Source organism: Schistocerca nitens, chromosome 4, assembly GCF_023898315.1.
Source record: "Schistocerca nitens isolate TAMUIC-IGC-003100 chromosome 4, iqSchNite1.1, whole genome shotgun sequence".
Classification (NCBI taxonomy): Eukaryota; Metazoa; Arthropoda; class Insecta; order Orthoptera; family Acrididae; genus Schistocerca; species Schistocerca nitens.
This window is the reverse complement of record NC_064617.1, coordinates 775,157,366-775,183,880: the sequence shown is the minus strand read 5'-3', so window position 1 is coordinate 775,183,880 and position 26,515 is coordinate 775,157,366. Positions and strand designations below refer to the sequence as shown.

Here is a 26,515-nt window from a genome sequence, read left to right as displayed (position 1 = left end):
TAGGTCATTTAAATATATTGTGAAAAGCAATGGTCCCATAACACTCCCCTGTGGCACGCCAGAGGTTGCTTTAACGTCTTTAGACGTCTCTCCATTGATAACAACATGCTGTGTTCTGTTTGCTAAAAACTCTTCAATCCGACCACACAGCTGGTCTGATATTCCGTAGGCTCTTACTTTGTTTATCAGGCGACAGTGCGGAACTGTATCGAACGCCTTCCGGAAGTCAAGAAAAATAGCATCTACCTGGGAGCCTGTATCTAATATTTTCTGGGTCTCATGAACAAATAAAGCGAGTTGGGTCTCACAAGATCGCTGTTTCCGGAATCCATGTTGATTCCTACATAGTAGATTCTGGGTTTCCAAAAACGACATGATACTCGAGCAAAAAACATGTTCTAAAATTCTACAACAGATCGACGTCAGAGATATAGGTCTATAGTTTTGCGCATCTGCTCGACGACCCTTCTTGAAGACTGGGACTACCTGTGCTCTTTTACAATCATTTGGAACCCTCCGTTCCTCTAGAGACTTGCGGTACACGGCTGTTAGAAGGGGGGCAAGTTCTTTCGCGTACTCTGTGTAGAATCGAATTGGTATCCCGTCAGGTCCAGTGGACTTTTCTCTGTTGAGTGATTCCAGTTGCTTTTCTATTCCTTGGACACTTATTTCGGTGTCAGCCATTTTTTCGTTTCTGCGAGGATTTAGAGAAGGAACTGCAGTGCGGTCTTCCTCTGTGAAACAGCTTTGGAAAAAAGGTGTTTAGTATTTCAGCTTTACGCGTGTCATCCTCTGTTTCAATGCCATCATCATCCCGGAGTGTCTGGATATGCTGTTTCGAGCCACTTACTGATTTAACGTAAGACCAGAACTTCCTAGGATTTTCTGTCAAGTCGGTACATAGAATTTTACTTTCGAATTCACTGAACGCTTCACGCATAGCCCTCCTTACGCTAACTTTGACATCGTATAGCTTCTGTTTGTCTGAGAGGTTTTGGCTGCGTTTAAACTTGGAGTGAAGCTCTCTTTGCTTTCGCAGTAGTTTCCTAACTTTGTTGTTGTACCACGGTGGGTTTTTCCCGTCCCTCACAGTTTTACTCGGCACGTACCTGTCTAAAACGCATTTTACGATTGCCTTGAACTTTTTCCATAAACACTCAACATTGTCAGTGTCGATCGCTATAAAGTAAAAAGGGCCCCAGGGAAAGTCATGAATCACTTGAAATATTTCATGATCGATGTAGGATAGGAAAGATTGAATGCATCTTCTTTGATGGACGTCAAGATTCCACTAAAGTTCTTTTACGAGCAGGTAACTAAAGTAATCAGTTTCCAAGTACTGTGAAAGAAGATCATTATACTGTCTGCAGTCAGGCCGGTGGATGGTATCTTTGTCATTTTACTCCAGAGAAAGACTTTAAAAAAGTATATCTGCTGAAGTTATTGTTAACCATCTTGTGGATTTTTTAAAGAAAAGCAGCACTGGTAAAAGTATGCGGATGGTGATGACTGAACGAATTTTAACACGCGTTGGGAGGGAGGAGTCATGCATTGAGTTGGAACAATGCTGAATCGTAAACTCATCTGGTTGGTATATGCTCTTCGTACAAATGAGTATCTTTGAGCCACTTGATCAAACACTTGGATGGGAAAACTTTCTCTAACAGCAATTGGAGTGCTAAGTTTGGCAATATACTTGGTAGTGTAACAGAATTTGAAATCAACCCCTCATTTCTCAGAATTTCCTTTCCAGAGCCTCTGGTTTCAACGAGTGAAACTGTTGTCAAAGATCTCTCTACATATCAGGCTTATGGTTACAGAATAATTCAGGCTATAAGGACAGGCCAACTTCCAACTGATATGGCAGTATTAGAAATTGGTCATGTAAGCCACTCTCGGTTATTAACAAATGCAAATACGATTTGAAAACATGGCCTTAAAAGCAACAACTTATGACGTTTCAACTGCTTTCGGAATACATTTTTGCATTTTACTATCCCTGCTGGTTTACAATGAAATCTAAATTCTTTTGGAGGGAAGGACCCCTCGACATTCTTTATCAACTGAAGCTGCTAAAATCCCAGAAGAAGGCAGAGGCAGATACTGTTTTGTCAATAATGAAACATTCATCGTGGTTCACATTTAGTGAAATGTGCTTCAGATACTTTTATGCACGGAAGACCATGAAGAAAGGAAAACAGAGATCCAGAAGATAACTGAATTGAAGAATGAAGATGATGATATACGAGGAGGTTTATCTGTTCGCCCTAGAGATACCTGTAGTAAATCCATATACGCCTTCACTTTTGTAACTCACAGACAGGTCAGAAACAGTGTATGAACCTTCACTTACTTCTAAACTCAAAACATCAGTAATAAAAAAGCTTGTCCGAGAGCCAGTGCAAGTTCAAAAGTAGTCATGTCATGGACAGTACACACAGAGGTGTGTACAACAAGGAACAGAGGCTCCTGGCAAAGTGTGTACTCCTGAGGAACCACATGGGTACGTCAGAGGCCAGAAAGCACGCAGAAGAATGATTTCTATAAACGAATCGAAGCAAGATTTGATTAATATTGTTGATTGAAGTTTTTACGTTTTTTCCTCTGTGTTTTCAGCGATTGATAACAGAGACGGAATACAAAGAAAATTATTTGAGGCCATTAAACCATTTTTTGAGAAAATTTTGCACATCAAAATGCACATTTTTGGATCCCCTCAGTCACAAAAATCACGAATTTTTATTTGTTATCTCTAAAATGACACGCCCTATTCAGATATGACAGGAACCATCATTTGAAGTAAAAAGATCTTGTAGGAGTGGGCTCTAAAAGGCTATCTTAAGGGCTATGAGCACTTCTTCAATGGAAGAGGCGTGTTTAACAATACCGAAGATGTTCAATAGAAGAGATGTATTTCACGGTTGCAAAGACGAACAAGCGCTCATAGCTCTTAAGGTAAGCGCTTTAGAGCCCATGTGTATTAGATATTTTTTTCTTGTTTTGTTCCTTACTACCACCTCTCAAGATGTGGAAGGCAAAGAGTCTGCAGTAGAAAAGATTTGTTTCACATTATTGAAGAGGGAGAAGTGCACATAGCTCTTAAGGTATGCATTTTAGAGTCCATATTTACAACTTACTAGGCATTTTACTTCGAATGATTGTTCCCTTCATATCCCTAGATACTCACTATTCCTCGTGGGACACACTGTATAACTAAGGCAGCAATAGCCTTCTTGAAAGTATAGCTTCCAGCTACTTTTGTCATATAACTTTCAGTCTGCTTAAGCAAAGCAGTATACAGTATTACGTTAACACGTGACTGTCGTAAAAGTGCACAGCTTGTGTTTCTAAAGGGGGGCGGGGGAGAGGGGGGGGGGCAGTGCTCTTTGTGTTGAATTTCCATTTTATTTTATTGCGTGCGTCATTTGATTCTGTGCACATTCCTAAATGGTGTAGCTCATGACGAGATCTGTAGAATTCAACGAATGATTGGCAACGCACTTCACGAAATATCATTGTGTTAGAAAGTATAAGTGTCGCTAACTCAAATTTTTGGCAGCTGTTTAAAATCTTGTGTTACCTCTGCATTGTGATTTGTGGTACGCAGTTATATTATTAGTACTTTGCGTCAAATGGCAAGTCAAAATTAACAAGCTGATCTTTGTTCTGAAGTAACTGCTTGAATTATCTACCAGATTAGAAGTAAAACAAAAGCGATTTGAATATTGCCTCACCCTTACCGAGTGTAGAGTAGTGTGGTGAGCCGTGTGCAGAGTGGTATCTCAGTAACGGGACACAGGGTGATCTGTTCCAGATACGGTGGCGGCGCCGTCGCACAAGCCCAAGAGGCGTGCCTACCTGCTCAAGCGGAAGGCGCTCACCACCGGCTTCTTCGACACTGGACGCGCCAAGGACGCCGACAAGGACAAGGGTAAGCGCCGGCCCACAAGCACCAGCACCGCAATAATAATTACTTGTTGATTAAGGTCAAAAAACAGTGTCGGTATTGCAATGTTTGTCTACCAACTTACATGCCATCGATAACAACTACTGTGCGTCCGGGACTACGGATGTAGATTACATTGGAAGTTCGAAATAAAGTTGGCAGAACTGCTTTTTTATAGAGATGCGATTTTTTTTAAGTCGTTCTGCTCTCGCGTACCATTTAACAATGTGGACAGTTAATGAAAGTTTAGCGTTTAGATTTTCAGTTTGTTTTTAAAATAGGGCTTCTTTCAACTTTGGAACGTATTTTCCTTGTTGATCTTGTGTTTCGACAAGCTGATAAATACACAGAAATAGTGCTGGAAGCAATTGCTGAAAAATTCTTGGAAACAGCTGTACCTCATCGTAATGCAGTTCGTCGACCTACTGAGAAATTTCGAAAGGCAGGATCAGTGTTAGATGCCGAACGATCTGGAAGACCACATAAACTAAGTGAACAGAAGTTGCTGGACATTTGTGGCACTATGAGCAAAACTCAGAAAAATCGTAGAGCAATTTGGCACAAGAAGACGATATCGGGCTTGCAACAGTGCATAAAGCAGTTAGATAAACATTGAAATTGTTCCTGTACAAAGCGTCAGCATCGCAAGAATTGATAGATGCGGGTCATGAAATTCGAATCCATTATGCAAATGGTTTACATCTGTTATTGAGTGTAAAGTAGAATAGCAGGGCCAGTTGTCGTCCTGATCCAGTTATAAACTATTTCTTATCACTAGATAAAATAAGACTTCCATGGTATCATGTACACCCGAGCCAATTGGGCTTGTTATTTTCAAGGCCACAAGACTCCCCCTTTGTATCCCTCTCCCCCTTTCTCTCCGGACCAATAAGATTCAAGCTCTCCCCCCCTCCCTTTCTCATCCTGTCGCATCCTGTTATTATTAGAGAAAATGCATGCACCGCGTCATTCTGGAGCTGCGCGCTGTAGTGAGAAGACGATCAACAGCAGAGTTAACCTTATTTTAAAAAATGGTGGCAAATATTACCATAATTTACGAAGTAAGACACTTTGGCAACACAGTGCCTGTATCAACTAATGACGTCAAGGCATATACTGCAAAATGACAGTAAATAACACCATGTCCATGAGGTAAGACATTTTGACAGTACAGTCTGTGGCTGAGTTACTAACAATGTCGTCAGGACATATATTGCAAAATGACTGCAAATACTGACGTCTGTATCTACATCCAAACTCTGAAGTCCACATTACCGGACGTGGCGGAGGCTACCCCGTACCACTACTAGCCATTTCCTCCCCTATTCCACTCTGAAGCAGAACGAGGGATAAACGGCTGCCTGTATGCCCCCGTATGAGCCCTAATTTCTCGTATCCTATATATTCGTGGTCCTTACGCGCAGTGTATGTGGCAGGCAGCAGAATCGTTCTATAGTCGACTTCAAATTTTGTCAATACTATTCCTCGAAAAGAATGTCGTCTTCCGTCCAGGGATTTCCATTTGAGTTTCCGAAGCATCTTCGTAATACTTGCATGTTGTTTGAATCTAGCAGTAACAAATCTAGCAGCCCGCCTCTGAATTGTTTCCTTGTCTTCCTTTAGTCCGATCTGGTACGCATCCCAAACAGTCGAGCAGCAAAAATATGCGATCTCCTTTACAGTAAAGGCACACTTTCACAGAATTCTCCCAATAAACCGAAGACGACCATTCGCCTTTCCTACTACAATCCCCACATGCTCGTTCCATTTCACATCGCTTTGCAACGTTACAACCAGATATTTAAACGGCGTGGCTGTGTAAATCAGGACACTACTAAAGCTGTGTCCGAACATTACGGGTTTATTTTTCCTACTCATCCACATTAACTACCATTTTTCTACATTTAGGGCTATCTGTCATTCATCGCACCAACTAGAAATTTTGTCTAAGTCATCTTGCATCCTCCTAAGCCATTCAACGACGACACCTTATCGTACGCGACAGCATCGTCATTAAACAAATATACATTGCTTCCCAACCTATCCGCCAAATTATTTATGTATACAGAGAGTAACAGCGGTCCATCACACTTCCCGGGGCACTGCTGACGATAGCCTTGTCTCTGATGAACATTCGCCGTCGAGAACAACATACTGGGTTCTGTAACTTAAGACTCTTCGAGTCACTTACATATCTGGAAACCTATTCCACATTTCCGTACCTTCTTAAACCGCCTACACTGAGACAGCGTCAAACGCATTCCGGAAAAGTAGAAATACGGAATCTGTCTGTTGACCTTCATCCATAGTTCGCAGTATATCATGTGAGAAAAGTGCTAGCTGAGTTTCGCATGAGCGTTGCTTCCTAAAAACCATGCTGATTCGTGGACATAAGCTTCTCGTTCTCAAGAAAATCATGGGATCAGACACTTTGACAATGTTGTGTGGCTGAGTTAGTATAATTTAATGACATCATGACACATTAAACAATTACTGGCACCACCACTACCATCACACTATATTTAAAACAAAACAAAGAAAAATGTCGGAAGGAGGAGACGAAAGTGCTCACATCCCAGAGCTCACATGCCACTCAGCCCCGCCAGAGACGGCTACCGCCGCCACTCCCGCCGCAGTAACCGATAGAGCCTAATGTGCGGACACCACGCCAGCACTGGACGAAAGCAGTGACCACAAGCCGTCCATCGTCGCATATGACACATCCAAGCATCCTAATCACCTGGCAGGAGAATCACCAATCTGTCGGCCACTATAGTTAATGGCCAAATTCTCCTCTCCGTGTCCCTGCCCTCTAATTGAAGACCCTATAGATGCATACTAAAGATGCCCACACGTGTTATATAGGAGCTGCAGACAGTAAGCAGCTGTGATTACAGTAGCATTTTTCATCTTGTCAGAGCACCCGAATACAATATCTTAAAAAACTATCTTCATTTTTTTTATTACAAGTATCTAATTATCGACAACATATCCAGAAATAGTTTTATTAACATTCTGCATACTGTTCTTCGGTACGGAAAACATTTTGTTTAAGTTGACTGTACTTCAAAGAAACTAATCCAGCCAGCAGGTTCTGCCTCACCCACCTAGACTGTGTCCGCCAGATACATTAAGAGTCTCGCTCTGCTTAAATGCATTGAGACGCAAAGCGAGCTACGTTTTTGCCTGGCAGCAAACTCATGTGGGACAGGTGTACCGACAATTTACGTATCTACAAACCATGTAAATGATCTGTCTTGGAGGCTGGAAACGGTCTGACATCCACATACATTGATTTCTACATGTCTCGGTATATGGTTGTGTGGGTCATACAGCATTTCTGGTAGTATGTTTTTATTTTGTGGTCGCGTGATGCTGTCAGGATTAAATTATATATGCTGTTAAGCGCATCAGTGAGTAGCAGGCCTACAATTTATGAGTGGCGTAAATGTTTTGTAGAAACAGGGTGCTCGGTAAGACATGAGAAATCATCAGGCCGTCCAAGCACATATCAACAACGCTACGAAATCGATCCGGCTTGCATATTGCGAACTGCACGTCCCACACACAATTGTTTGGCGTGTGCTGAGAAACCGTTTGCATTGGAAACCGTGCAGATTGACCATCGTACAAACGATAAAAGACACTGATAAAATTTGCTAGCAAGAACTTCTGCGCGGATATGTTAAATCTATTACATGAAGATGAACATTTCTTGGACAAAATCATCTTTTCTGATTAGTCGACTTTTAACTTAAGTGTCAAGGTTAATACACGTAACTGTAGGATTTGGGGCAATGAAAACCCACATCAAACATTGCAACACGTTCGTGACAGCCCTAAACTGAAATTTTTGTGCACTGACCAAGAACAAAGTGTACAGCCTCTTCTTTTTTATGTGAAAAAACCATCAGCGGGATAGTGTACGTGAATATGTTACAACGATTTTTGATAGCACAGATCGACCAGGCAGACCAAGAACGAAATGTTTACTTCATGCAAGATGGTGCACCACCCCACTAATGGCTGACATCCGAGATCACCTCAGTGACCGCTTTCCAGGTCAATGGATTGGCAGTGATGCGCCAATTGCATGGCACCCACGTTCCCCAAACCTGACACCACTCGATATTTTTTATGAGGATTCTTCAAGGATATCGTGTTTGTACCTCCTGTGCCGGCTTATCTATCTAAATTTAAGAGCAAGAATTTACGCCGCCACTGAGCGAGTTACACCTACAATGCTATAGCTAGTATGGGAAGAAATTGACTTCCGACGAGATGTGAGCAGGATAACCAAGGAAAGCCGCGTACAACATCTTTAGTTTAAGGTAAAGATATCTTCTTTCAATAAATTTATATGAATTTTTAAAGTTGTAAAGTCCTTTATGAAACACCCTATACAGGATTTGGGGGGGGGGGGATATTCCAGTCGAAACGCAGCTTTTTATGGCTTTAACCGCTAGATCCTTTCCTGACTGCAATTATCCTAGCCGAGAAAATTCGATGATTTTAATTTTACCTCTTGTTTCCTGGATAATGCTATTCTTAAACCATTATGTAATTCTTCAGACTTTCCCGGCGATCTGTTGACATTTTGAAAAACGGGACTTCTGCCGGATGTTCGCGACGTTCTCGCACTATATTTCGACGGCGTAACTCTCTGTCTTCTTCAGGTGTTAGCCGAGAATGGTCCTTTGGCGTTTTTTTTTTTTTTTTTCATTCTCTGCCCTGAGAGGGCAGAGCGGGCTGTTTGAAGGCTTGCTATTTACCCTTTCCAGTCGTAGGGTTTAACAATTTTATTTTTATGCGTTTATTACATTTCTCTTGCTATACACTGAAGTTTTCTTTGGTTCTTTAACATTTTACAATGATATTTTTAATAATTTTACAATGCAATTTGTTCTTTTAACTAATTTTACAATGCAATTTGTTCTTTTAACTTATTTTACAATGCAATTTGTTCTTTAACATTTATAATTCATATTTTTAACTACTAGTTTACAGTATGAGTAATTTGTCAATTTTACAATACATATATTTTATAGTTTTATTTTTTACAAAGGAAACTAGGTAGAAGCAAAACACAGGAAACTGAAATAATAAAAAAAACAATAATATGAACATGTGGTTGTACATTACATTTTGTGTTTACAATCAATTTTTTCCCGTTTTTGTTTATTAGAGTGCAGAGCGAAGGAGGGGAGAGTGGAAAGGAGTTGGGATTTCATTTGGTATTTGGTTGGCGGTTATCCTAATGGGCCACGTTCTTGTGTATATGGTAGTGTTTGTGTTTTATTCGTGTGTTCTTTCGTCTAGTTGTGGGAGGATGGTGGTATTCGTTGTGAATGATGACAAGATGGGAGCGAATCTGGGTACATATTTGCTGTGTTGTGTGCAGCTGTGTGGGATGGTGGTGTGCAATCGAATTTAGGTTTTTATTCTGTGGTTTACTGTGATAATGTCTTCCATGTCTGGTCTTTTTTTAGGATATGATTACCATATCTGGCTCTCGGCCTGGCTAGTCTGGTTTGTAATGGCTTCACTCTGGTTGCTTCATAGCCTTCGTTGCTGGTTGTTATGTAAGGTAGTTGGCAATACTGCGTAGGAGTCTACGTTCTGTGCTGAACAGCCTTTTCGCAACTGGTGCGTGTATGCCTCCCAGGAGGGCTGCTGGGTACTCTAAAACTGGGCGAATGAAGGTTTTGTATGTATGTGTGCTGCAGCCGTGGAAGCGTCCCTGTACCTGTCGAATTAGGTTTTGTCTGAGTCGGATTTTGTTAAGGAGGTGTGTCAGGTGGGTCTTCCAGTTGAAATGTTTGTCTAAGTGTACCCCTAGGTTACTGGCTGTGTCTTTTAGTTGTAGGGGGCTATTCCAGAGTGTTAGTCGTATGTCGTGTTCGTTCGGTTGTTTCTTCTTTGTTAGGTGTCTGTGTCTGAAGAGGACTGTCTGTGTCTTGGTTGGGTTAGGTCGTATCCTCCATTTTGTCATCCAAGTTTCTAATCGGTAGAGGTATGTTGTCGTTTTCCGTTGCAGTGTCGTTGTACGTAATTCTGTACACCATTAGGCAGTATCGTCTGCATTTAGTCCTTTTGCCACGTGGAGAGTTGTTACGGTAGGTAAGTCGGTAGTGTAGAGGGCATACAAAGGTGGGGACAAGATGCCACCTTGAGGGACGCCAGCTTGTGGGGTAGAGACTTCCGACACCTGATCGGCGACATGCACCCTGCAGGTCCGGTTGGAGATGTATGTTTTGTTTAGACTTACTACTTTCGTTGGGATGCCCATGCTGATTAGTTTGAACAGCAGGCCCTGTGTCATAGTTTATCGAAAGCTCATTCTATATCCAGGAAAACTGCGAGTGTGCATTGTCCCTGGTTGAATCCTTTGGTAATACTGTCTGTCAGTTTGAGGAGTGGGTCGTTAGTCGAATGGTTGTGTCTGAATCCTGCTTGTCTCAGGGGAAATAGGTCTTTCGTCTCAACGTAAGTTCTTAGGCGGTCAGTTATTATTCTTTCGTAGGTCTTTCCAATCGCGTCCAGTAGGGATGTGGGTCTGTATGATTTTGGGTCTCTCCTGGATTTGTCAGAGTTGAGGATCATGATTGTCTTGATTGTCTTCCAGCTTTTTGGTATTGTCTCATTGTGTAGGCAGTAGATAAAGATGAGGGATAGAATGGGGATTAGGGTGTGGAAGGGGGCTTTCTGTAGGTGGATGCGTCTGATGTCATTTTGTCCTGGGGCGGAGTTGCGTTCTGAGAAGATCGCGTCTTCCACTTCTGCGTCTGTGATGTCTTTGGTGAGCGCCCGCTGTTCTTCAGTTTCAATTGTTGGGGAGTTTAGCAGGGTTTCTAGTTGCGGGTCTACGTGTAGTCTGAATGTGTCGAGTCTGTTGTCATTTGGAAATGAGTATACTATTTGTAAAGTTTCTTTGAAGGCCGTTGCTTGGTCAAGGGGGTTTGTTGTAGGTTCATTATTTACTGTTAGGGTGTTAGTGTGTGACTGGCGTAGCCCTGTGAGTGTTTTGAATGTGTTCCAGAACTTGCCCCCATTCCTGTAGTCCAAACTGCTGCATGTGTCAACCCATTGCCTTTGTCTGTGTTGAGGTATCACTCTTTTGATTCTAGCATTTAATCTATTCCATTGTCTCTTTAGCTCTCGGTTGTCAGTTTGTCTCATCTGTCGCTGTAGTCGCTTCTTCTGTCGTATTACGCCTAGTGCTGCTTCTGGGATACCATGTTTCCAGTTTTCTATTACTTTGATGGGGACTGCTTCCTGTACTGCTTTGGTAATGGCCGTTTCGAGTTTATTTGTGATCTCATGGAGGTCGTCTTCGCCACTAATGATTATTGGTATGCATAGTTCGTAGTTGAGTATACCCAGGTATTTTTCCCTGTCTGCTCTGTTGTACTGGCATATCATTCTTCTGTGCGGGTGGGGTGGAGGATGGGTAGGTGGTCACTAGTTCAAATGGTTCAAATGGCTCTGAGCACTATGGGACTTAACTTCTGAGGTCATCAGCCCCTAGAACTTAGAACTACTTAAACCTAACTAACCTAAGGACATCACACACATCCATTCCCAAGGCAGGATGGTCGCTAGTGATGGAGTCTCTGATCTGTGGTAGGTGAATTCAATTGTCTAAGTCGGGGCTGTGCAGGATGTTGTCTGGGGATAAAGTTCGTTGATGTCCTATGAAGGTCGGTTCATGTAGTGGAAGTCGGAGGATCGGCTCTGTCGTCAGGAGGTCAAATACTCTGCGTCGGTTTCCATTGTTTACTCCGTCGCCAAGCCTATGGTGTCTCGCACTGAAATCTCCGACTAGTATAGTGCGGTCAAATGAAGTGACGTATCGTATGAATTCGTCCTGCAGCGCCGTCCCTGGAGGGTTATACAAGCATAGTATTTTGAGGGTTCGTCTGTTACTGCCTTTTATTTCGATCGCAACGGCTTCTGTGTCGTCAAAGGCAGCTGGAAGGGTGATTTCTTTCGCGGCGATTTTGTTGCTGATGTAAATGGCCACTCCTCCTCTGCCATCCTGCCTGACTTTCCTATATGTATTGTATTTGGGAAGGTCGTATTTGGCTCCATCTTTTAGCCATGTTTCTGCAAAAGAAGCGACGTGCACTTTTTCTTTGTGGAGCATGTACATCAGTAGGGGGGGCTTGGTTTTGAATCCTTTCGCGTTTGCGAAAAGGAGGTTCAAGTAGTCCGTTTCTCTGACTTCGTCCATGGTGGTGAGGGGGTTGGGTGGGTTTGTGCTTTCCGACTCTTGTGTGTGTTTTTATGTTTCGGATTGTGCGTGGTGTGGCGGGTTTTGCGGTGGGGTGGGTGAGGGGAGCGGGGTCGTGGTGTATGATCATCGTGTTGTGAGTCCCTGTGTGTTTGTGTTTCCGGGTATCATCGGTCTGTTACAGTGACATAGAGTGCGTTTCTCACTTGTGTTGTGAACATGCCCTTTTGGAGGAGTCGTCTGGATGCTCTGTCAATCGATTTTTTGACGTCCTCACGGCGGTCTTGTAATAAATCCACCAAGACAGTTATGAGGAGTCTGATTAGGTCATCTTAAAGTAGTACTACTTCTGAGAAGATTTCTTCTGGCGAGAGGGGCTTGATGGCCCCATGGCAGGGAGAAACTAGATGATTTTCTGGAACATCTGAATTCACGCCACCCGAATATGACATTCACAGTGGAACTGGAGAAGGATGGAAAACTCCTGGATGTATTAGTCAAGAGAAATGCTGATGGCACATTTGGGCACAGTGTGTACCGCAAACCGACACACACTGACTAATACCTCCAAGACAACAGCTGCCACCATCTGGCACAGAAGAATGGAGTGCTCAAAGCTCTAGTCCACAGAGCTCATACTCTGTCAAGCCATGACAGTTTGGCGATGGAAATAGAATACTTACAGTTGGTTTTCAGAAGAATGGATTCCCATCTAGAGACATCCAAAAGGCACTTAGACCTCCCAGTCAACCACAGGATGCAGAAGAAGAACCAGAAGAGGCGAAGAGGGTGACATACTTGCCATATGTTCGACCGATCTCTGCTAAGATTAGCAAAATTCTCTTGAAACAAGAGCGAATTTTGCGCACCCACTAAGATTGGGACAGTGTTGTGAAATGTAAAGGATGACCTGGGGTTACAGAAGCCAGTCATTTACAACATATCATGCGAGTGTGGGATGTCATACATCGGAAATACCACTAGGACTGTGAATATCAGGTATAAAGAACACCAGAGGCACACCAGACTCAGACAGGCAACCAAATGAGCCAGGCAGAACACTGGCTACAGCTTGGTCACTTGATGAACTACAGTGACACCAAGATTGTCACATAGACCCATAGATACTGGGACAGTCTCATAAAAGAGTCCATTGAGATCAAGATCACGGAGAATCTCATCAACCGTGACACTGGATACCAGCTCAGCACGACCTGGGATAGGGCTCTTGAACTTCTGAAAACCCAACGCAAAACACATCGAGATTTCACAATAAACAGAAGTGGGGAACGAGAAAACAGCTACGATACAGAGCACCAGCCACTACAGATTTGTCCTGAAACTCCTGACATGACGTCTACGATCCTAGAGGACGGTCATATCGGGCGCGAACGTCGGTCGGAACATCAACGGTCGGAGGTAACCATTGGAGCCGCGCCTGGCGGGTACGAACCGCGAACGAAACACTCGACGCGGTGCGGACCAGTTACGAAGCGCCCAGCAAGAAACAGAAGTGGAGACCAAGAAAACAGTTGGGATACAGAGCACCAGACACTACAGTTCACGACCGCGACCCCAGAGACGGCCGAGCCGGGCGCGGACGGCAGTAGAACACCAGTGACCAGAGAGCACCATGGGAGCCACGTCTCGCGGCTGCGGACTGCGGAGGGAACACCCTATGCGGCGCGAAATGACTAGGGAGCGCCCAGCACCTTACAGACAAATACTGGTCTCGATCCGCCCAAGGACCATTCTCGGGTAGCACCTGAATAAGACAGCGAGTTACGCCGTCGAAATTATGTGCGAGAACGGCGCGAACATCCGGCAGAAGTCCCGTTTTTTTCAAAATGTCATTCCACATCATTCTGGGTATATAGTGGCAGCTCTCCCAATCCGAATCAATTGTCATGGTGACGGCCTGACCACTGTGATGAAATCATTAAATATGCATTTTGTTTGTGTATATAGTGATGTTTGGCTTGCGGGGCACTCAAGTTTGCGGTCCTCATGCCCCTGTGCAAAGTCCCAGTCCAGTCGAACCATTGTCACGAATGATGATGATGAAATGATGAGGACAACATAAATACCCAGTCCCCGTTTATGTATACAGTGGTAAACTACAATTGTTGGTTACTGTAATCATGTTACCTACAAAAATAGCCAGAATTAATAAAACATTATGCTCTTAACATTATGAACCAATAAACGATTTTAAACAGGATTTTATGTAGCCATTGCCCGCAGCTCGTGGTCGTGCGGTAGCGTTCTCGCTTTCCACGCCCGGGTTCCCGGGTTCGATTCCCGGCGGGGTCAGAGATTTTCTCTGCCTCGTGATGATGTTCTTAGGTTAGTTAGGTTTAAGTAGTTCTAAGTTCTAGGGGACTGATGACCATAGATGTTAAGTCCCATAGAGCTCAGAGCCATTTTTTATGTAGCCATTCGATACAATGGTCCAAAAGTGCTCTAATTCGACCTTCGTTTCATCAGTATACATTAACAGGCACATTAAAAAAATCATGAACAATAGCCAGTACCTCCACCGTAGCAAAGTGCTAATGTAAGCGGTGAACAGGTATAAGTGCAGATTTTCTTATAAGTGGTACCTTAATATGTATACACATCAGAGTGTTGGTTATGTTTCTCTGCATCAAACAATCTTCCCACAAACACGTCATAAACTTTACGACCTAATGTTTTCTGTATATTCGTAACTGTACCAGCAGTGGACTATGCCTGTCAGTATGCACTTCAATAGTTGCTCTGCTGCCCAGGGGAAAATAAGCATTAATGGCTTGCTCTTGTCACATGTACTTGGTGGTCCTAATCAACCTAAAAACATAGCACTTCTGATAGGTGTATATTCATGCCACCTAAATTCTTAGTCAGCTCTCCTCGTGTGTGTGTGTGTGTGTGTGTGTGTGTGTGTGTGTGTGTGTGTTGTTTGTGTGTGTGTTTTAACGTATATAATGGTTGGCTTTGGTAATTAGCATTATCGTGGTGCTGCATCCAGCCTGCTTCACGGAAAGGTGGTCTTTTGCGCCTGATATGGACTTGCAGTATTTTCAGGACATCCCAGTTGTATTTTCCAGTTACTGATATGTGTGCAAAATGAGATGCCATAACTTTCCCAGCAGAAGCAACCACTTTTGCTTTTTTGGGGGTTGGTGATGAAGATTTCCACACTGAGATTTGCTGTTTCCTCTCAGGATCAAAATGATGTAGCCAAGTTTCATCAGCTGTGATTACATTTGAAAGCAACTCCGGATCTTCGTCTAACATTAACTTTAACTGCATGCATACCTGCAAGCGAATGTCCTTTTGTTCGGGAATCAACAGTCTTGGAACCCATCGCGCACAAACACGTGTCATGTGCAATTTTTCTGTCACAGGCGTGTGGGTGGCACCCACTGAAATGTTCATTATTTCAGAAAGTGATCTTAAGGTAATTCGTCGATCCTTTCTCACAATGACAGCAACAGTGTTGATGTTTTCTTCCGTAAGAGCAGTAACTGGAGCATAGGGTCCACCTTCCTTTGAAATTGACTGTCTCCCCTCTTGAAACTTTCTAAACCACCTTCGAGCTGTGTGCTGTAGGGAAGAACAGCCTCTCCATAGGCCCCCTGTAACATTGTATAGGCCTCAGCTGAAGATTTGTTGAGACGAAAGCAGGATTTCAAAGCCGCGTATTGTTCCTCGCGTGTTACCTCCATTGCAGCAGTAGGCGATACTGAACATGTCTGACCTTCCTTGCCTCTCACAGGCGGGAACCAGGAGCCCCAACAATGAAACTACTACGGCGTGTTTGTTGCACATTAAGCTAACAGAACATCATAAGATTAAAGTTTAGCGCGAGAAATTATGACCATAAAAAGTTATGATTATGCTTTATTGAACAGCCCTCGTAGTAACAGAACTTTGTGAAATAAGCACTGGATGTAAAGGAAATAAGTGGCACCACACATACAGTTAGAAAAATGAAGCACTATGTGGACAGAGAAATTCGAATTTGTGGTAGGACTTTTAACGAAGCCCATAATAGATATAGGGGAGAGATGACACTACATTTATTTATTTTAATAACAGAACGAAGGGCCATTCTGGAGACATGATGCCAAGACAGATCTACCATATTCCCCTGCACGTGAGCAACATTGTGCCAACAAAAGATATACCGGAAAAAAATTAGTGGGGAAGTGCAAGAAACCATTTATATGGAGTATAAAGAACCTATGGTTACATCACATAAAGCTGAGCTGTGCAGCATTAAAATGCATGTTCTGATTAATCAAGCGCCTTCATTATTGTATCAGCTTCATGGGCCTAAAGCAAGACCTACCATGGATTTTTTACAACATGATGCAGTGTGTTTAATTAACATCAAACCATAATTTCTGTGTGCGAAAGGAAGACTACCAGGTAAGCAGCTGTGTTATTCACAACCCATATTATACCTATAAACGAGGATGAGGTTGTTGGTATTAAAAGTATTATATTTTTATTTTCAAATTACCTAACATTATTTAAAATATTTTCCCTACTGTCAGATTTTATTGTGACGTAAACTGGTAGGAATCCATTTGTTCGCTAAACTTCTGATTCTTAACACAAGAATATAGCAAGAAAATAGGTTGCTGACATTCACTAAGTCCTCTTACCTCGAGTCGTTATATTACGGACGTTAGATTAGTGGAGTGTGACAAGTAAGATACTCTTTATTTGGATTAAGAATACTGTAGTATTCTGTCTCACTATATGTGAGCTGTGAGTCATATGTATTAGAAATCGTAAAATATTTGGGTTCAACGTATTGTGGAATAATTCCATAAAACAAATGGGTAGCATTTACCGTCATGCATTATTATATTTTTAAAAAAAAAACACTTGCTACAAAGTGGAACTGGTCGTCATTAAAAAGGAGTCTTCTACTGGAATATTGTAACAGCTTCAAGTAGGCGATACAGGTTTTATCCAAAAACGCCATAATATTATTCAAAAGCTGGAGAAACATATATTAGGCTCCGTCTACACCAATTATTGCATGTGGCCATTTTGCGTTTGACAGATAGGGATCTAATGCAAATTATTATCTGACTGTCTGCATTTTTAATTATTTATTGTGGAAATCGATTACACAAACTCATAAAACACGGGACCGCAGACGCACAGTGCGACATTTCGTTTATATTTTAAGTTATCTCGTTGTGATCGTCAGTTTGGAGTTGTCTGCAAACCTCCGACTTGTTAAATATTCTTCTTATGTGTAGAATAATTTATTTTTTACTAAAAACCAGAACTTGGCAACTCCGACCTTTCAAGGCTTTTATTGAGCCATTAAATACAATACATATCAGATGATAAGTATCTTGTTACAGGAGACAGCGAATAACAGGTGTTTTTTCAATGCAAATGTGAATACATTATTGATATAAACTTGTGGTCGTTGGTAATTCTTGTTAGCTGGATGACGCAGAAGACTTTTTGCCGCCTTTGACTACCTTAAACGTCAAGACTCCAAGTACGTCTTCAGCTCGCTTGGAATGGCATGGAGACCAGGCGGAATACTTCATCCAAATAATAAAATACACAAAACAGAACTTGTCCCCTAATAAATCTTCTTACACAATAATTAAAACGTTATATTCTGAATGATTATGACGAATAGCAGAAATGCCAATATATCTACTAATTAAACTTGTTCATTTTTATTCGAAATTAGTACGAAATTTCACTTCCACTCAACGAAATTATTTATTTCCAAACTTCAGCTACAAAATATTTGGAAAATATCGTACCGTAACAACAGACGGCGGCTAAGATTGGGTTAAATTCGTGTTGACAGCTAAAATCAGCTTGACAGGAGCACGTGTAGGGCCAGTTTCACACTCTGTACTCCACAGATGGGGGTTGTCACTGTACTTCCACCGGCCGCTAAGGGAAAAGTCCGTTGGGCAGCACAATGCCTTGTCGTTTCTCATGGCCGCTTTTCGCCTTCAGTGCAAAATTAAAGCCCACCCCAAATTTACCAAATATTGAGCCATATTTGTTGTTGAAGAGCCAGTAGGGTCATTTGAAGCGGAAAAGATGGACGATTACACGTGTGAAGATGCGCCTTGGAGATCCACATTAGTTTATAAGTTACTGTATGTCAAATGTTATAAATATTTCCTGAACTGAAAAAAGTTAATATCTGGGCAACGCATTATGCGATTGCAACAAACAAGGTGTCTACGGATACATCTCATAGAACTGTGTCGGACTGTGGTAGTAGATTTTCTAAAATTATTCACTTATTTATATGAGAGGCCGAAAAGTGGATTTTGGACAGTTAAAAACAAATTTTCTTACTAAATAAACAGAGAAACACTAAAGGTAGCGGCAGTGCTGTAAACGTAAGATATATAGGAAGTTATTTAATGTATAATTTAAATTGTTTGTTAATATTTATACTTATAAATCCGAAAGTGGAGGGAAACAATAGAAATTGTTTATAAATAAACTATGGCAGATAAAAGAAAACTGATCACAGCATAATATTTCTAGGAAAATTTCCGTGTATCTGATGTATCATATGTGTATAAAAGGTTGAAATTAAGAATTTCAGCAATTTTCGTGTTCAGTAGTTTAACTAACTTTAGTGGTGCTTAACCGATGTTTCGTGGGTGAACGGAGGCATTTTGGAAAAGTGTATTTTCGGACGCCGTTGGAGGTGCTCAGGCTGTGTTAGTCTGTGTTTGGAGGAAGTTTTATCTGATGAGCGGTGAAATAGCCTATATTTCGCGTGTGTGAATTACTCGGAGCTCCCATTTTCGGACATAGAAACTTTTCGGCATCTGATGGAGTTGTTATTTTTGCGTCTACCCACAGAAGGTTTCAGTGTGTAACGATTTAGTTCGAGATACTCTGAAACTTTAACGGTTTTCTAAAGATAAATCACGCAATCAATCGTGATTTATTCAACCACCTCCAAGATCTTAAGAAACTCGATCACGTTCTGAAATTAATTTATTGTGAACTGTGACTTTCGATTTTTGTGTTCATATTGGAAATGAACTCGAATTTGTGAAACTTCTAAAAAATACGTGAGTGCATACGTAATTTTTGCGTTGTAAATCCTGCCTGCATTTATATGAAATACTTTTGTGGAACATTGACTACATTGTGACGAATGAATGTTGGCGCCCCGTAGTCGAAACGTAGCCAAACTTGTAAGTCGAACCACATTTACGGGGGCCCATTGAAGTGCTTGTACTGTGTAATGTGTAGGTAAATCTTTTCGTGCAGTAGCACTTTGGGGCTCCGAGCTGCTACAGAACTTGTGAACAGTTTAGAAGTTTGATTTTCAGTTAGTTGATGAGAGAGATTGTATTTTATTTCGTCATCTACACCACATACACATTCCCATACAAACCGTATTGTCGTTGGTGGCAAAAGTCATTGGATAACGATATCCAGATACATATAGGGCGGTAGTATCAGTTCGTAAGGTAATAAAACAGCAGCGATTTGGCGAAGCTGTCATTTATCCTCAGGTGATTCGTGTGAAAAGGTTTCCGACGTGATTATGGACACATGACAGGAATTAAAAGACTTTGAACACAGAATGGTAGTTGGAGTTAGGCACATTGGTCATTCCATTTCGGAAATTGTTAGGAGATTCTATATTCCAAATTCCACAGTGTCAAGAGCGTGCCGAGAATACCAAATTTCTGCCATTACCTCTCACCACAGACAACGCAGTGGCCAACGGCCTTCACTTAACAACTGAGAGCAGTGGCGTTTGTGTAGAGTTGTCAGTGCTAACAGACAGGCAACACTGCTTGAAATGACCGCATAAATCAATGTAGGACGTACGACGAACGTTTCCGTTAGGAGAGTGCATCGAAATTTGACGTTCGTGGACTATGGCAGCAGACAAGTGATGCGAGTGCCTTTGCTTAACGGAACATCTCCTGCAGCGCCTCTCCTGGGCTCGTGACAATATCAGTTGGACCCTAGACGACTGGAAAATTGTGGTCCCGTCAGATAATTCTCGATTTCAGTTGGTAAGAGCTGAAAGGTAGGGTCTGAGTGTGGCACAGACCCCACGAAGCCATGGGCCCATGTTGTCAACAAGGCAGTTTGCTGCTGGTGATGGCTCCGTAATGGTGAGAGCTGTGTTTACGTAGAGTGGACTAAATCCTCTGATCCAGTGGTTATGTTCGGCTACTTTGACACCATTTCCAGCCATTGATGGGCTTCATGTTCCCAAACAACGATGGAATTTTTATTAATGACAACGCGCCATGTCACCAGGCCACAATTGTTCGCGATCGAAATGAAGAACATTCTGGATAATTCGAACGAATCATTTGCCCACTTAGGTCGCCTGACAAGAATCTCATCGAAAATTAATGGGACATAATCGAGAGTTCAGTTCGTGCACACAATCCGGCACTGGCAACGCTATCGCAATTATGGATGGATATAAAGGCACCATGGCTCAATATTACTGCAGGGTACTATGCCACGTCCAGTTGCTGCACTGCACCGAGTAAAAGGATGTCCAACACAATGTTAGGAGGTACCATATGACCTTTGTTACCTCATTGTAATGTGTTCTGGGACATTTACTACAGAGGATGCATAAGTGTTGGTCTGATAAGTATGGGGGTTGTAAATTGGCTGTGTGCTTCTGGAAAGAAACCTATCTGGTAATGGTACAAGATAGGTGAGGATAGACGATGTTAGTAAATGATACATATTCTAAAAGTGTTTCGCAATCTTTGGTCTGCTCTTCCACATGGGCTAGACATCATTGTTATATAGGCGGTTGTATCTCTTCTTGCAACATTTTGTTGATCTTGTTGCACTATTGTGTGTGTGTGTGTGTGTGTGTGTGTGTTTGTTCCAAAGTCTAAATTGCTTGTATTTTGCCTAAAAGTGCGTCTTAGTTGTACTTAAAACAATATCGAAGGCATCAATGCATCACGGTGACCTTCATGTTGGGGTTACTTAGTTTGCATTACCTCGATTATTAGATATGTTTTTCTATACAGTTATCGGTGTTGGATGTGCTGTTCACTTAGGAGTGACATCTCGGATTTTAAAGACATCAGGGCTGTTACTTTAGTAAATAAATGGCTCGGAGTACTATGGCACTTAACATCTGAGGTCATCAGTCCCCTAGAACTTAGAACTACTTAAACCTAACTAACCTAAGGACATAACACACTTTCATGCCCGAGGCAGGATTCGAACCTGCGACCGTAGCAGTCGCGCGGTTCCGGACTGAAGCGCCTAGAACCGCTCGGCCACAGCGGCCCGCTTTAGTAAATATACGCCACTAAATTTCCTTCTTAGTTTGCGCTTTGGTGTGCAGAGCAAAACTGTAAACTCCATCTGAACAGGCCTCGAAAGGCCCAGTGGTACCGACCGACCGCCTTGTCAGCAGCTGAGAGGTATTACTGGATGGAGGTATGGAGGGGGATGTGGTCAGCACACCACTCTCCCAGCCATCGTCAGTTTTCATGACCAGAGCCGCTACTTCTCACTCAGGTAGCTCCTCAATTGGCCTCACCAACACTGAAAGCACCCCCCTTGCCAACAGCACTTGGCAGTTACGAATAGTCACTCATCTAAGCGCCAGCCAAGCCCAATAGTGCTTAGCTTCAGTGATCTGATGGGAACTGGATTTAATACTGCAGCAAGGTCGTTCGCAGAGTAACAATATCCATACAAACAAAATACGTGCAAGTTGCTTGTCATTATTGGTGGATCCACTCCTGCTCCCTACCCCACCTACCCCTAGCCTAGTGGTATCTGTAACGCAGTACACACAAAATGGTGCAACTGGGCTTCAAGTTTACAACTGGATTGTAAGTACAACCACGTTTAGACGGTATGACTAGAAGAGCTACCATTCTGGGTCTTTAGAGTAGTGTGAGAGATCATAGTTTTTTCTACTCAGGGGAATTATATTCTGCCAAACGCCTTTTTTTAATTTTTTAGTTACACTTAGTTACACTAAGATGAGGAGATTGTTAAAAAAGATGACACAGGTATTTTATAGTGCTCTCAAAAATATACGTATGGTCATGGAGGTGATTCTACGCAAAGATACTATGGCTCATTTCACAAAGTAAAATATTGCAGTGCACCTGGAAATTGCTCTATGTGTGTAGTAGGCTCTAGCACCTGCTCATATGTATGATAGAAATAGTGGAAGAGAACTGTGTATTGGATGCATCATGATGTTTTATATGTTACAAGTATTGTACACACGCAAGATATATTAGTTGCAGTTAGAGAGTGTTTCCAATTAGTGTGGATTATTTTGGTGCTGATGGTCTAAGTTTGGTTAAGCGGTTGTTAGTTGCTAATTTATCCATGGCAGACAGCCCAAGTATGGAGCATAGCTAGGAGAAGCATAGCTAGAAGCAAAGTGTGTGTACAGTGGCAATATGTTACTGTGTCCCTTATATATGTTGCGAATGGAAAACATAGGACTTTAGATCTACTTCGTGGGTTTACTTACAAACCGCTATTATGGACAATTGTCATAAAAAGAGCATTTTCTGGTGGTAGACATTTTGATCATACTGCTCACAGCCACCAGAACTCTTTGCCTGTTAGTTGATAATTTCATGTATGGATTACAATCGTTGAAAACTCATTGTTGTTGCATTTGAGGTTTGCAGTATTGCTCTATGTCTGTAGTAGGCCCTACCACCTGCTCATATGCGTGTTAGAACTAGTTGCACAAACACACACACACACACACACACACACACACAAGCACACACATGCACTCCCCCCCCCCCTCCACACACACACATACTAAGCAGGGGTGCACAATACCTGACAAGCTATGATTGAAGCATCACTTTATTATCTCTCTCTCGCTCTCTCTCTCTCTCTCTCTCTCTCTCTCTAGCCACCTGGAGAAGAAAGTACTTCCAGCATAGCAAGTCACACACACACACACACACACACACACACATACGAGGTGTGGCTAGAAAAAAACCGGACTAGTACTGGTGAAACAATAAAACGAATGCAATAAGGCTGAAAGTCGCGTGGCCTGTCACGTGACTCTCGCTCCGCCTACTGCTCGAGTTTCATCTGCCTCCTGCACTCAGTCTGCCCGTGGCGTCTGTTTTAAGTAGTTGACGTTTTGTCTGTGCATCGGAAAGTGTTGAGTGTACAGAAAGAACAGCGTGTTAACATCAAATTTTGTTTCAAACTAGGAAAATATGCAAGTGAAACGTTTGTAATGTTACAACAAGTGTATGGCGATGATTGTTTATCGCGAACACAAGTGTTTGAGTGGTTTAAACGATTTAAAGATGGCCGCGTTGACACCAGTGATGACACTCGCACTGGCAGACCATTGTCAGCAAAAACTGATGCAAACATTGATAAAATCGGTAAACTTGTTCGACAAGATCGCCGTTTAACAATCAGAGCAGTGTCTGAGTTAACAGGAGTTGACAAGGAAAGTGTTAGGCAGATTCTTCATGAAAGTTTCAACATGAACAAAGTGTGTTCAAAAATGGTTCCAAAGTGTCTCACAATTGAACAGAAGGAACGCCGAAGAATGATTTGTTCTGACATCCTGGAAAACATTGAAAGTGATCCCACCTTCTTACAAAATGTTATTACTTGCGATGAATCTTGGTTTTTTACTTACGATCCCGAAACTAAACGCCAATCGATGCATTGGAAAACTCCTGGTTCTCCACGACAAAAAAAAGCACGAATGTCAAAATCGAAATTCAAGGCAATGATGATTGTTTTTTTTTTTGACATCAAAGGGATTGTGCACATTGATTGGGTACCAGAGGGACAAACAGTGAATCAGCATTACTACATTAGCGTCCTGGCTACCCTACGTGAGCGAGTACGGAGAAAACGGAACGATTTGTGGAGAAAAAAGTCATGGATCCTTCACCAAGACAATGCCCCAGCTCACAGTGCGTTGTCAGTGAAGACGTTTTCGGCAAAACACGACATTCCCATCTTAGATCATCCACCCTACTCACCTGATTTGGCCCCCTGTGACTTTTTTCTTTTCCCTAAAGTCAAGTCAGCTTTGAAAGGAACTAGATTTGAGACTGTTGAAGCAGTAAAAGAAAAAGCGACGGAAGTAATGTGTGGACTTACCGGAAATGATCTGCAGCATTGCTATGAACAGTGGAAAATTCGTATGGAGCGGTGTAGAGACCGAGGAGGAGAGTACATTGAAGGAGATAACATGAAATTGTAAATAATTGTAAATAAATGTTTTTTCCAGCATCAGTCCAGTTTTTTTCTAGCCACACCTCGTATATATATATATATATATATATATATATATATATATATATATATATATATATATATATGACTTGCTATGCTGGAAGTATTGCCTATTGTTCATGTTTTTTTAATGTGCCTTGCCTCTTAATTACGTAAAATTTCGCTTTAAAATCATTCATTTGTTCATAACCAGGTGATCATAACATTTTATTATTTATTTTGCCCTTCGTTTTTCTTCATACGATTTTACAGTTTATTATTTACAGGAGCCATTATGTGATACAAAAATCATAGTTAACCACTATATACACACAGTAAACAAAAGGCATATTTAATTGTCCCACCAAGGTGGTCGGGCTGTCACCATGAGACGAATGATATGGGGTGGGAGAGCCAGCGTACATCCAGGATAATGTGGAATGTTCTAAGAGTAGTGTCATGCAAGACATAAGAGGCAGAATTCAATCCCCAAATGCTCTTGGCTAGAAGAATTGCAGTAATGCATGTATATAATTGTTAAAGCAATAAAAATATGCGTTTCGATCAGAATACACTTTCTGTATTAATGTCCAGTAGAATGTGTCTAGATACTTACATGAAGCATTGTAAGATATTACACCAAGTGGCACAGACAGTAGCTGAATTATGCTACATCTTCAACGACACTCTGGTAGATGGCACATTACGAGAGCTCTTGCTACTAACGATATAAAAAGGACACGAGAAATCTGAAAGGAGTATTCGAATTAGATCTTGACTCCCAGCTCTCTAAAGCTGATGGAGGCCTCTCAAACAAACTTATAGCTATGTCCCACACTAATAACGCAGGGAAAATACTTGGTAAATATGTCTCACAGTGTGCTAATTGTTTAGTCCCATATTTACATGCGTGTCTTAGGAATTCTGAGAGAGAATTGATGTTACTATATATAATAATAGAGGGATGTGATCATTCATCAATGCACTTGCAGAAAGTGCGAGTAAGAGTTTAATTCTTGGTAAGGAATGCGTTGCAGAAATTGTTTAACAGAGGATATCAATATATTTAGGTTAACTTTTTGAGCTGCAGTACTTTCTTCTCAGTATATTTATATGTATCTTAGAATGGAAACAGATGACAAAGAATAATCAGAAGGAAACACCATGCTAGATTCAACAGAAAGCCTGTATGGGTAAAATTAACCTTGACAGCATCATGCTGCCACAAAATAAAAGCATACTGAAAGCACTGCGGTGTGTGTACCACACCTGTACACTGGTACACCTAGAGATTAATGCATATGGATGCCAAAGAATTTCTTCTTTACCTGCATGATGTATATAAGCTTAAATTATCTGTTCACCTGGCGAGGAAAATACACAGCTCAGCCTGTGTCTCCATGCAGCTATGTAGGTTAATGCTGCTGGCATGTGTGGTCAATGCAGATAAGACCGAATCTGCCGGCCAGATGAGATTTTTGTCTACAGAGTGGCATGTGAATGCTGGGGTGATCACATTTGTGACTCCTCCTACTTCTCTTCGCATTTATTCTAGTTTTGTTTAAATAAAGTGTGACACTTGTGATGGTGGTGATGATTGTTTAAAGTGTAAATTTAGTGATGCATGTACATACGTTTATAAGACTATATCCCCATAAAGCAACCATACAGTGTGAATACTTAAATCCTGAACAGAAAATATTGCGGAAATGGAAAGTGCTATTGATTTGTTGTTTGCACAGACTAAATTGGTAGTAAGGGGCTCATATTATTAGCCAATAAACTTAGGATGTGTATTTTTGTGCAAATATACACTTATTTAAATGGAACAATTCCTGTTGATCTCAGCAAACTAAAAGTAGGGTAATTTAGAATGTCAGTGGTGTTTGTTGCAGGACTCTTGTGTGAGTCATTTATGATATGTTGTACTGTGCAAGGTTTCCACACCACCTGTTTGTTCCATTCAACCTGTGTAGTTGCTAGGTGTGATGTTGTTATGTTTGCTTACAGTCTGCTTCTGCGTTCCTTGAGTGCATTGCTAGTTGCTAGTCAGTTATTGTGAGACAATCCAAGCAATAGGT

At 41.8% G+C, this 26,515-nt stretch overlaps 1 protein-coding gene across 1 annotated transcript in view; it reads left to right on the top strand.

Annotated features, from left to right (window-relative positions):
* The window catches only part of LOC126253126 (rho GTPase-activating protein 6), a 1,197,809-nt gene that overhangs the window by 919,836 nt on the left and 251,458 nt on the right, over positions 1-26,515 (top strand). The window contains exon 5 of the mRNA XM_049954255.1: positions 3,815-3,931. Within this exon, the coding sequence (XP_049810212.1) occupies positions 3,815-3,931 (117 nt within the window). The remainder of the gene's footprint in view (positions 1-3,814; positions 3,932-26,515) is intronic.